Source organism: Canis lupus, chromosome 33 (genome assembly GCF_003254725.2).
Source record: "Canis lupus dingo isolate Sandy chromosome 33, ASM325472v2, whole genome shotgun sequence".
In the NCBI taxonomy this organism is placed as follows: Eukaryota; Metazoa; Chordata; class Mammalia; order Carnivora; family Canidae; genus Canis; species Canis lupus.
In genome coordinates this window covers 23,328,785-23,341,943 of record NC_064275.1, presented here as the reverse complement: position 1 = coordinate 23,341,943, position 13,159 = coordinate 23,328,785, and the positions used below count along the sequence as shown (strand labels likewise).

The 13,159-nt window shown below is 40.2% G+C and overlaps 1 protein-coding gene across 2 annotated transcripts in view; it reads right to left on the bottom strand.

Moving 5' to 3' along the window:
* Nucleotides 1-1,447: 1,447 nt before the first annotated feature.
* Nucleotides 1,448-13,159, bottom strand: part of POGLUT1 (protein O-glucosyltransferase 1) — a 31,503-nt gene continuing 19,791 nt past the window's right edge. For both annotated transcript variants that reach the window (XM_025476580.3, XM_025476570.3), the window contains 6 exons: nt 12,127-12,186; nt 10,141-10,240; nt 8,267-8,325; nt 7,094-7,261; nt 4,251-4,307; nt 1,448-3,784 (listed from right to left, as the gene is read on the bottom strand). In XM_025476580.3, the coding sequence (XP_025332365.1) occupies nt 3,628-3,784; nt 4,251-4,307; nt 7,094-7,261; nt 8,267-8,325; nt 10,141-10,240; nt 12,127-12,186 (601 nt within the window). In that variant the 3' untranslated portion in view covers nt 1,448-3,627. The remainder of the gene's footprint in view (nt 3,785-4,250; nt 4,308-7,093; nt 7,262-8,266; nt 8,326-10,140; nt 10,241-12,126; nt 12,187-13,159) is intronic.

Genomic DNA, 13,159 nt, shown 5'->3' with positions numbered 1-13,159 from the left:
TCTCTCCTTCCCAGCATGTGCCTTTGCTACTAGAGTAAAGGCATCAAGGAAGGATTTCGGTATAGTCACCACACTATCTGGAACCACCATTCTTCTACCCTCAGCCCTTGTTGCTGAGTTCCGCGCACAGAACTCAAAACACTTCTTCCCCAAACATGAATTTTCTCTCAGGAGTCAGAAGTTTCCCTTTCCCTGCTAGGTTCATCAGATACTGCCCTTGCTACATATATATTACAGTTTGTTGTATTATATATGATCATAAACTGTTTTCATAGGTAGAAAAAAACGAATTTTGAGAACTCCTCAGGACCACTTTGTTTACTCGTCCTTCAAAGCACAACTCAGATTTTACCACCATGAAGATTCCCATCTGCACTAGATGGAAATTTCTTTCTCTCACTCTAAATTCACATGGTATGAATAACTGGCCTCCTGATTAAAGCCTCATGTCACCTTAATCGCCTTCTGCCTATGATGCCTCTCGTACTGTTATTTGTTTTTTTCAACTACAGAGCCCCTTGAGGCTAGGGAGCCTGTTGTAAACATTTTCTTATCTCCCATTCTGTGTACAGTAGATGCTCAAGAAGTATTTGAAAAATATTAAATTTTGTAGTTGTAGCCCTCTGCCTCACCCACAGCACATTACCTCTGGATGCAGTAGGATTATCTTAAGTGATGGCATATTTAGATACATGGGAAGATGGATTTTTGTGTACTTCTGTGTGTCCTTGTTTGTAGTCAGTGTAGGGAACTATCCTCTTTGGAGCTGAACCAAAGGAGCCCATTAAATTTTTTTCTCTTGGGAATCTCAGGCTGAGAGAGCCTGAAGTCTCTGGAACTGTACACAGCAGCACTCTAGAGCGGTCCAAAATTCTTGTTGAAGTTCCTGGAGTTGCCCTTATTTCTATCCCTCTAACTGCTAGGAAATTTGTCAAGGTTCTTTGAGATGCCTTCATCTGCTTCTAGTAAGTTCTTTTGAGTAAACTAGTTAGAAGTTTCTGTTCTTGGCAATTAGGAGAACCTGACTACCACAGTAGAATAAGGTTGGATACTGGTGACATCACACAGAGGATATTCTCCAGATAAAGAAAGGAAAGGCATTACTTGTCTTACCCATGTATCCTACTTCATTCAAATAAACTATTCTTTTTTTTTTCTAAGAAAAGTATGACCTTTAGTGCTCTAAGGAGGAAAGGTAAGTGTAGGACCTAGCTAGTGTTTTTTTGTTTTTAAAGATTTTATTTATTTACTTACTTGGGGGAGGGGGTAGAGGGAGAGGGGCAGGCAGAGAATCTCAAGCAGACTCAACACTGAGTGCAGAGCTCGATGATCATGACCCTGAGGTGGTGACCTGAGCCGAAACCAAGAATCAGATGCTCAGATGACTGAGTCACTCAGGCACCGCAGGACCTAGCCAGTGTTAACAACAAACAACAACCTTCAAAAGTTACAGGGATAAAAATTATTTTCAAAAACATACATTTTTCATAGTTACACACCATCCTCATACCACCTACACTGAGGTAAACACATAAGTATAAAATCCGAATAACATTTCCTGAATTTAAATACAAAGATAGCCTTATTGACTATTCAAAGAGCAGGTAAGAATCTGCATTGATCCAACTCTTAGAGTCTTGTCCAGTCCCCCTTAGGAGCCAACGGCTAGGCTAGTCTATCTGTAAATAGGATCTAGTTAAGTCAACTGCCTCCATCCATCCATCCATCCAACCACCCATCCACCCATCCACCTACCCACCCATTCTCCCAATAATTCTTTGTATCTACTCTGTGCGAGGCACTGTACTGGATAATAGAGACATCAAGATGAGTAAAACATGATTCCCACACGTCAAGAAGCCCACAGAACAGTACCAGAAATAGTCAAATACTTGTGGTGCAATGAGATGTTATATAACTCAGGAATGAGCAAAGTTATTTATGATAGCTCCTACCTGCATAGAGGAATGAAAGAAAAGGTTCAGAGATGGGATACCTGAGCTGGAACTTGAAGCAAAATGGGAAATTCCCAGGGAAATGCAGTTTCAGCTCCTAATCCAAAGGACAGAAAATTCTGTTTCTAGTCTAGTGACAGGAAAATTAAAACATGGAGAGAAAGATAACATTACTGGGGCCTCATACTGACAAGGCAAAACTACAGTACAACTCAGAAATCCAGATTGCTTATCGCTAGACTTCTAGCACCTAAAGACATGGTCCCCATGAATTTTTAATACATAGAAACATCTAACTTTCAATGTCTGCCTTATTCTATGCAATGATCTTACCAAGGATATCCAACTCCTCTACGACTGTCCTTAAAATTTTGTGGAAGGAAGTTTAAAAAACCAAATACATTTCTCACTAATGGAATAAAATCCCTGATCTTATATGACTGAACCTCACTCACATTTACTAATTTTGAAACCAACTAATACTGAATGGTTCTTTAAGAAGCAAAGTAGAAGAGTTGATTTCAGTGTGGGAAAGTTGGGCCTAAGGAATGAAATTGATTCTGAGTCCTCTGACTCTATGGGTTTTCATTTAATATTTTTTCTTTATTTTTGACTGTGTTAGGGGAGCATCCTGAGCAATTAAGCTACTATCCAAATGTGTTTTTCAAAAAATGGAAAGTGGAAAGAAGGTACTCCAACATGGATTTGCACTGAAGTATCTTCTCCATCCTCAAGCTGGATGTCTAAGCTCCCAATGTAACATTTCAGAGGTGAAGACTCCTTGAGGTCACCACACACTCTGGAAGCTATGGACTACTGCCAATTTAAAGAGGAAAAATATTAAGGGTGTGCAAGGAGTAAGGAAGAACTGGTTGGTGTTTTATGCACAGTTCCTTTGAAGAGTGAAGACTACTTCCTAAATTTATTAAGAGGTTTTGGTTTTGTTTTTAAATAGAGACCATAAAAACAAGTGTGTGAAGGCACAAAAGGGGAACTTGAAATCCAGTTGCAATAATTATTCATGCAACTGGTCCCTTTCTATGTGGCATTATAGAAACCTCCTGAGTACCAAAAAGCTTATGCTTTTACAAAAGGGAACGGCCACATCACTGCATGGCACAACTACTGCTTCCTTAGACCTTTCAGGAAATGATCCCCAAGAATTTTTCACAAACCCTATAGGGCTTCCTACATTAAAATATAGTGACAGAGATAAAACCTAGAATAACTGCAGAATTGTGGTGATGAAAAAAAAAAAAAAGAATTGTGGTGATGAATTGTACTAGTTCCAAATGACCAATTTTCTGCTCCAAATAATGGGACAAAGTACCATCCCATAGACACAGTTAATTTCACAGTGATGGACATACATGTATGGATGGTCTGAGGCACAAGCTGTGATTGGTCTTAAGAAAATAAAAAGAACTGGGTTCAAAACCCACATCTTATGATTTCTGGTCCTTATTCAGCCAAAGCTTTGAGCTGCTTCAGGTCTGTATTATACACATTTTGGATCGTTCTAGAGAGTTGCTCTGGGTGCAGCATGATAAGGAAAACCAGGTATTTGGCTTGATAAAAGTATTCAAGGTATCGTGCCACATTCATGGTAAGCTTCTCACCACAGGCTATCTGAGAGCTGCTGCCAGAGAGAACTGTGGTCTGATGATGATTACTAGAGTTCAGTTTTCAAAATTTTCGGAATAATCTGATCATAGCCTTTCCTTCTTGTTACATTATAGGACAGGAATTTAGAATATTCTGTCAACAGGCTCTCCCAGTAACAGGTGACGTCTTCCATCTGCAAGTGGTTCCTAATAAACTGGCTTCCCCTAGAGACAAAATTAACAAGAACATTTAAAGCACAGCATTTTATAATACTAATAGCTTACATGTGATTGTAATAGCTTACTTTGTGCTAAGCACTGTACAGAATTCTTATGCTTTATATGAATTCTTTTGATTATCAGAGCCAAGCTTATAGTCAGCCTATCCACATACATGCACTTAGCAATACAACTTATAAACTTAATATCTTTTTTCTTAAAAACAAACGTATAAGGAGCGAATGCTTGGAAATTCTGTACTTGTTTAATTACCTCAAAAATTTCAGTCTATTTCTATAAAGGATGGGCTTGGGACATATGCGAATGTGTGTTTTCCTCCAGAACAGCTTTAATTCTGATTATCTCTGTATAGTGAGGATCACCATGATAACAATATTCATATACCTTCAGCTAGAGCGCAAATTGGGGATGCTAAAGTAAAATAAAAAAAGGAAAAATGAACAGAACTTACCTTTCAGCAATTTCTTGAGCCACATCATCATTTGCTTTTACAAAATGCAACAACTCCCTAAAATTGAAATAATTATTAGACTTTAAAATATAGACCAAGCTAAGAAAAAAAGACTATATATATGTGTATACACATATATATACTGGCACAAGAACAGACAAGTAGATCAATGGAGCAGAATAGAGAACCCAGAAATGAACCCACAACTATATGGTCAATTAATCCTCAACAAAGCAGGAAAGAATATCCAATGAAAAAAAGACAGTCTCTTTAACAAATGGTATTGGGAAAACTGGACAGCCACATCAGAAGAATGAAATTGGACCACTTCCTACACCATACACAAAAATAAATTCAAAATGGAGGAAAGACCTAAATGTGAGACAGAAAATCCTAGAGGAGAACACAGGCAGCAACCTCTTTGACCTTGGCTGTAGCAACTTATTAGACACATTGCTGGATGCAAGGGAAACAAAAGCAAAAATGAACTACTGGGACGTCGTCATCAAGATAAAAAGCTTCTGCACAGCAAAGGAAACCATCAACAAAACTAAAAGGCAGTTTACAGAATGGGAAAAGTTATTTGCAAATGATCTGATAAAGGGTTAGTATCCAAAAGAACTCCAAACTCAACATCCCCCCCTCAAATAATCCAATTAAGAAATGGGCAGAAGACATGAGCAGACACTTTTCCAAAGAATTCCAAATGGCTAACAGAGACATGCAAAGATGTTTAACATCATTCATCATCAAGGAAATCCTATCAAAACCATGATGAGATACCATCGCACACTTGTAAGAATGGATAAATAACAACACAACAAAAAACAGGTGTTGGTGAGGATGCGGAGACAGGGGAAACTTCTTGCACTATTGGTAGGAATGTAAACTGGTATAGCCACTCTAGAAAACACTATGAGGGTTCCTCAAAAAGCTAAAAATAGGGGACACCTGAGTGGCTCAGCAGTTGAGTGTCTGCCTTTGGCTTGGGGCATGATCCTGGGGTCTGGGATCGAGTGCCACATTGGGCTCCCTGTGGGAAGCCTGCTTCTCCCTCTGCCTATGTCTCTGCCTCTCTCTCTGTCTCTCATGAAGAAATAAATAAAATCTTAAAAAAAAAAAAGCTAAAAATAGAACTACTCTATAATCCAACAATTGCACTACTAGATATTTACCCAAAGGATACAAAAATACAGATTTGAAGGGGTACATGCAACCTAATGTTAATAGCAGCATTATCAACGATAGCCAAACTATGGAGAGGGCCCAAATGTCCATCAAATGACAAATGGATAAAGATGTGTTGTGTATATACAATGAAATATTATTCAGCCATCAAAAAGAATTAAATCTTGCCATCTGTAACTATGTGGATGGAACTAGAGTGTATTATGCTAAAGTGAAATAAGTCAGAGAAAGACAAAAACCATACGATCTCACTCATTTGTGGAATTTAAGAAAGAAAACAGATGAACATATCAGAAGGGGGAAAAGTAAAAAAGGAGTGCGGGAAACAAGCCATATGTGACTCTTAATGACAGAGAACAAACTGAGAGCTGATGGAGGGAAGTGGGTAGGAGATGGGCTAGATGGGTGATAGTTATTGGAGAGGGCCTTGTGATAAGCACTGGGTGTTATATGTAACTGCTGAATCACTGAATTCTACTCCAGAAACCAATATTGCACTGTATGGTAACTAACAAAATTTAAATAATTAAAAATAAAAATAGAAACAGTTCCCTAAATTTGGAAAAAAAAAAAAAAAAAGAAAGACTATAGACCAAGATCTATGGTTAATCTCTAGATAGGTAGATAATGGATTCCTTCTTTTTTATTTTATTTTTTTTTAATTTTTATTTATTTATGATAGTCACACAGAGAGAGAGAGGCGCAGAGACATAGGCAGAGGAAGAAGCAGGCTCCATGCACCAGGAGCCCGATATGGGATTCGATCCTGGGTCTCCAGGATCGCGCCCTGGGCCAAAGGCAAGCGCTAAACCACTACACCACCCAGGGATCCCCCTTCTTTTTTATATTTTTTAAGATTTTATTTATTTATTCATGAAAGACACAGAGGGAGGCAGAGACACAGGCAGAGAGAGAAGCAGGCTTCCTTCAGGGAGCCTGATGCAGGACTTGATTCCAGGACCCAGGGATCATGACCTGAGTTGAAGGCAGACGCTCAACCACTGAGCCATGCAGGTGCCCCAGATTATTTCTTTTTTAAAGCAAAGATATTAGAGTCCTCACAGGGCCAAAACAACAACAATATCAATAACAAAAGCTCATACATAGTCTAAAGGCAATCTGTTTATAGATTTGGAACATACTTGAGAGAATAGAGAAATATTCAATGAAACACATAAAAAATCAATAGTGATGAAGTTTCCCTTCTGTCTCTTGCTCTTGCCCCTAGAAGAGGGCATGGGGCTCGCATTCCTGGCCCCTTGCCCTATTCCTGGCCCCTTGCCCTATCTCTTCTTAGCTCCTCCCATCACGTGAGAAAATTAGTCTCCACTTCAGTGGTGTCAGTTCTCACATTGTATCTGAAAGTCTCTTTGACAATATAACAGCACCTAACATCCCTATCTTTAGTCTTTGAGAGATAAGAGCTTTTCCACTGCATACTGTCTGAATGTTACATTTCAAAGTAGCATTAGAGCACTTTTTCAAATTAAATCTCACGTATAGCCTAGTTGAATAGCGGCACTATATGCGAACCAAGTAAGAAAAAAAATCTTTCAAGAGAAAAAGTCACCAGTTGTAAATGTCCTACATGGCCGGGGCCTGAGAGGCAGATTGTGGGCATCATTAGGCACTCTGCTTGGAGGAGAGCCACTCACTGGACATTGGAGAGATCTGTTTTGACTGGGATGTAGTGGACCCATGGCTTCAGTTGTGGATAGAAGAATTCCAACCACTCATCACCAACATGGAAAACAAGTGAACCACACAGGAAGAGGTGTTTGAACCGGAAGCTTGCAGCTACACCTCGAAAATTAAATAGATACCTGGGAAAGAAAGAGCAAAATACACTTGATACTATACGTCTGCCACAAATATGATCTTTTTTTCTTTTTATTCCCTCCTCCTCTTCTCTCTTTTTATGATTCCTCTCCCTCCCTTTCTATTTTCAGCTTTCTAAGACACACAGGGCCTATTGCCTGTTTTAGGTAATGTCAGGGCGAGGGGAGCAAGGAGGATTCTCTCTCTAGACAGACCCAGATAGCCATGAGCTGGGTGCTAGACAGACATGTTAAGACTCAGATGGAGACAGTATCTTAGGGCTTTTGTACAAGATTTCCTGGGCTTAATCTCTTTAATGAGTCATGGCTCCCCAAAACCTTGTTTTTCCCATAAGGTACCCCACTGAAAGCCTCCGCTGTTCCCTGTTCCCTCTTTTTCCCAAGTTGGAAGAAAAGAACCAGGTATACACATCATCAACCTTCAAAGAAATACTCTCTGGAAAAAAGCTATCTTAGAACATTTTCTTTTCAGCATTTCTCATGTACCCCCATCTCCAGCTAGAGTTGTTTCTACCCTATACTTCCCACTGTGCAGTGTAATCAGCATTCACCTTAATTCCCCCACTTCCTCCTGCTAACCTGGTTTTACCTGCTCATCTAATCCTTAGTCCTGACATTGAATTATAATATTTCAGTTACATATACCTTATTCGTTTTGAAATGTAAACCCTTACTAACTTGATACATACTTCATCTAACTTCACCTCTTGGCTGGATGGGGTGTTGGAGAGAGGGAGTCCCACCACTCTGCTTACTAGCAGCAAGGTCTATGGAGGCTGGGACCATTATTATCATTGTCCTACATACAGTTCCCACAGAACTCAGGTGAGAGCCTCGTGCACATAGCATAGTCTCAGTAAACAACAACCAAATGAAGGAACAGGACTTTGATAAACCCCACCTGGGTCCTAGTATTGAAGTTCTCCCCCAAAGTGAAGCTACTCCAAATGCAACAGGGAAACCAAGAGTCAGGAGTCCTGGAAGTCTTACTTGTATTTGCAGTGATCCACAAGATGAACATCCTTAGCAGCTGGCTTCCCCAAGGTATCCTTCAAGCAAAAAGAATGTTATTAGTATTGAGAGTGGTCGTATTGATTGAAGACCACTCACTGCAGCAAGCATTGTTAAGCATTCCATCAACATGACCTCATCTCAGTGCCCTGAATAAACACATCCAGAGACATTATTATCTCATTTTATAGATGAAGGAGTCATGGCCTTAAAAAGCTGGAGGGCCCTTGCTCAAGGTCATGTGTGCCTAAGTAGAGGAGCAAGGGTTTTAACTCAGGGCCTGTCTGATTTTAGAGGTTAAAGCTCTCAGAGCTACATGGATCCTTCTCTGTAGTTAGAGGTCCTAACTTACAGCATGTTTCACTCTGTGTAAGTTATACATACAAGGTGGCTGGTGGGCTTAGAGGTGTAACCCACACACGATTTTGTTGGGGATGCAAAGTACTTAGAAATAAAAATTCAAACCATTGCCAACACTCATAGGTGGTAAGATATTTCTTACAAAAATCCAGATTTCCAACTTTTCTCATAAAAAGAAAAAAGAAGATCTGGTAAACTGGACTCCCAGTCCCTTGGCAGCCATCACTGGACCTCTAGCATTCTCTCTTGATCACTCCTGTGGCCCTCAGGGGCATTTGAGTTTGAGGCCCCGCCTCCCCCCCCTTCCCAGCCTCCATCTATATTCCAGCTATAAACGTCTTAGTGAGGGAAACAAGTCTTACTTGCTTTCCCAGCTTCCCACAGTAGAGGCTGTGCTGAATGGATACGTTTTTTCATATTTTTATTTTTTAACAAAATTTCTTAAAATTTCATTTGCTCCTGTTTGATTAAAAGTATCAAATAATACATCTCAGATATGCTTAGTTTTCCCAGAAGTTTAAAATTTTTTTCCTTATTATCCCCATATAGTATATGGAAATTTCAAATGAGGACTTTTAAGGCTTAAAGTTCTTTGAATAAAGCAGGAAGTCACAGAGGTTAAGAGAACAGAGATGAACTCCAACCTGAAGGAGCCAGTCATTGCTGGCTTCACCCTACAATTCACCTCTCTGAATCCCAATTCCTCCTTCTGACCTGGTTCTACCTGTTCACCTAAACCTTAGTCCTGGCATTGAGTTATAATATTTCAGTTTCATGTGCCTTATTAGTTTTGAAATGTAAACCCCTGTTTTTAAACAAATGAAGATGCCTGGACATCCCCAGAGACTCTGATTCATTTGATTGATGTTTTTAAGCTCTCGGATTAGATTGTATAGTCAGGGTTGAGAACTAATAGTTTAAACCAGGGGCTGGCAAATTACAGCCCAGAGGCCAAATGCTGTGGCCCACTGCTTGTTTCTGTATACAACCTATACAACCTATAAGCTAAGAATATTTTATGTTTCTAGTCCTTGAAACTACCTAAGGAAGAATATTTATGACATGTGAAAATTACATGAAATTCAAATTTCCGTGCTGTAGAAAAAGATTTACTAGAATATATCCAGGTTCATTCATTTATATATATTCTGCAGCTGCTTTCACCCTGTGACAGCAGAGATAAATAACTACAACAAGACCATACAATCCACAAGGCCTAAAATATTTACCATCTGGCCCTTTCCATAAAAAGTTGGTTCCTCTGGCTTAAACCTTCAAAGTGGTTAAAAACTACTACTCATAATATGGCCCAGAAGAGCAACGTGAATTTGAAAAATAATAATTTACAAATATGCTAATACTAGTTTGTGGAACTTTCTCTACATTCCTCTACTGCTGAGAGAGAACCTAATCTGGAATTCTACCCAGGTGGCAATTTCTTTGAGTAGGAATGTTCCCTGCTATGATTCTCTATTCAGACAATTGGTGATTACTTTCATAGATTTCCAGGCTTGGTTTTTGGTGTATTCTGCGTCAACAAGTTTTGGATTTTTCCGAGATAGAAGAATGAGAGGATCTCGTTCTGGACTTGTCCTATAAAAGAAACATGTGATATAAAACAAGGTATCCTACACCATAATACTGTTCCCAATCTCTGAAAGGTAAGCAGTAATCGGATCAATGCAATGACTGTACACATAGACAGATAACTTATTGGTTATTTTAACAGCAGAGAAAGGGTGTACTGGGCTCTGCAGCATATAGGTGTTCCTGGCTGTTCCCTACTTTACCTTTCAGGGACGGAGAGTATTGGGCCCTTTTTTGCTTGCATCTAATCTTTAAGATTATGTTGTTCTGGGCACTACAGGCATATTCCAGGGAATGAGTTCCCTGTTAGCAGGGTTCATGTAGCCTCTATAATCACTAGTACTCATAGCTGTGTGACTAGGTAAGCACCATGCCTCACCAAAATAGCTACACGACCTTTGTTGTCTGTGTTCTATACAGTCTAGTATGATATTTAAATTAAAAAAAAACTAAAAGGCTTAAAAACCTGAAGATTATATGTAGAAAAAAGTCCTAGTTATGGTCCAAGTAGCAGATGGTCTTGACATTTGAGGGGCCCTGGACCCTCTGTGGACCACTCTCCAGAAGAGTGTCCATATCCCCACATATTTTATAGGAAATCCTAGAACTCTTCAAGTCCACACACGGGTCCCAGGTTAAGAAGCTGTGATCCCAAGATCTGAGAATCAGAGACATTGATAAGGACCAGTAAGCAGTGGCTGCTGGGCCCATCTGCATTCTCAAGTTCACTGCCCAAGTAGAGGGTAGTGCAAGGACTGACTAGGAAAATGATAAAACCCTTCTCCCTCTTTTGTTCATCTGTACAGCAGATATTAGTCATGTATCTGCATGCTAAGTACTGTTCTTGGCACATGGGATGTGGGTCTAAGCAACATGGAGAGGGTTCTTGCCCAACATTTCCCTCTCCCTCTTCCTCCCTTTCTCCCCTTTCCGTTTCCAGCAGTCTCAGTCTCTGCTCTCCACCACTATTTGGCAGCCAAATGGCCTCATGAAAAAGGCAGTCAGAGGTGCCAGGTAAGGGTCTGCCTTCAGCTCAGGTTATGATCTTGGGGTCCTGGAATTGAGCCCTGCATCAGGCTCCCTGGTCAGTGGAGAATCTGCTTCTCCTCCTTCTCCCTCTGCCCTCCCCACCTCCCTCCACTTGTTCTCACTCTCTCTCTCTCTCAAATAAATGAATAAAATCTTTAAGAAAGAGAGAGAGAAAGGAAGAAAGGAAAGGAAGGAAGGAAGGAAGGAAGGAAGGAAGGAAGGAAGGAAGGAAGGAAGGAAGGAAGGAAGGGCAATCAGGATATCTGGTGATGGTTCCTGCTCTGCCGTTAACTAGCAGAGTGACTAGCATAGGGCCAGGTCAGAAGCTCCCTGCAGAAAACTGCATCTTTAAGGCAAAAGGACAACTCAGCTGTTCTCTTCAACATATACTCAATGCCTAATACGCTCATGGCACTCTGTAAATACCTGTTGAAGGACTAGATGAATGAACTTTACTTCTTTCAGTTCCGGCTCAATTAAGAGTGATTTGGGTGAAGGGTGCCTGGGTGGCTCAAACAGTTAAGTGTTCCACTCTCGATTTCAGCTCAGGTCATGATCTCAGGGTTTTAAGATCAAGCCCTGAGTCAGGCTCTGTGCTGGGTGTGGAGCCTTCTTAAGATTCTCTCTCTCTCTCCGTCTGCACCCCCTCCCCTGCTCACATGCACATGCTCTCGCTCTCTTAAAAAAAGAAAAAAGAAAAAAGTGATTTGGGCAAATAATCTGAGTTCTTCTCTAGTTTAAAATTCTATGATTCCACATTTGCTTTAGTTCTTCTAGCTTTCTCCTTGAACTACAGTTTGTCACACACTCAAAATTACTTATATCTTACAAATATCTTGTAAACTATCAGAAAATACAGTCACCTTGATCCTCGGAAATATGCTGTAGAATTTTTCTTTTTCCATGGCCACTGTGCTGCTGACCTAGAAACAGATTTCAATTAGTTTCTATATTTTTCTCTTAACTATATGAGGATATGTTTTAACCATTTCTTTTTTTTTTTTTAAGACTTTGTTTATTCATGAGACACACACACACAGAGAGGCAGAGACACAAGCAGAGGGAGAAGCAGGCTCCATGCAGGGAGCCCGACGTGGGACTCGATCCTGAGTCTCCAGGATCACACCCTGAGCCAAAAAGCAGATGCTCAACCACTGAGCCACCCAGGCGTCCCGTGTTTTAACCATTTCTGAAGATTAGTTCGGAGCTTTACATTTTTAAATAAGTCTGCCCCAGGCTCTCAAAGAAAAAGCCCTCAAAGACATTATATTCCCTTTTGTTGTTACTTCACTCCGGAGATGCTAGCCAATTATCTACAATCCATAGCTCCATTAATAAGTTAACAATACTGAAAGAAAAGTTCCCAGGGCACTTGTGTAGCTCAGTCAGTTGAGCATCTGACTCCTGATTTCAGCTCAGGTCATGATCTCAGGATCCTGAGACTGAGCCCCACATCAGGCTCCTTGCTCAGCGGGGAGTCTGCTTGAGATTCTCTCCCTCTCCTCCTGCTCAGGCACAAGCATGCACATGTGCACTCTCTAAATAAATAAATAAAATCTTTTTTAAAATTTCCCAAGCTCTAAATGACATGTTTAGAGCTGTTAAATGCAATACAATGAAGATTTCTTCTCTACTTTAAGTAGAGTGCTGCTACCGATAAATTTAACAGGCAAAGAGAACTGCAGAAAAAATCAGAAATTGATTTAAGGGGAAGAAAACAAATCACTCCTTGACTTCGTGTTTTGGATACACAGGCAGTATCACCAGACATTTATCTGATATTGCAAAGCACCCTGATATTCTTGAGACTGTACTAAGTGCTCCACCAAAGTCCCTGAAACTGAGGTCTCAGTATACATTTCCATGACCAGCTTTCCTTGCTGAAACTGCTAGCTG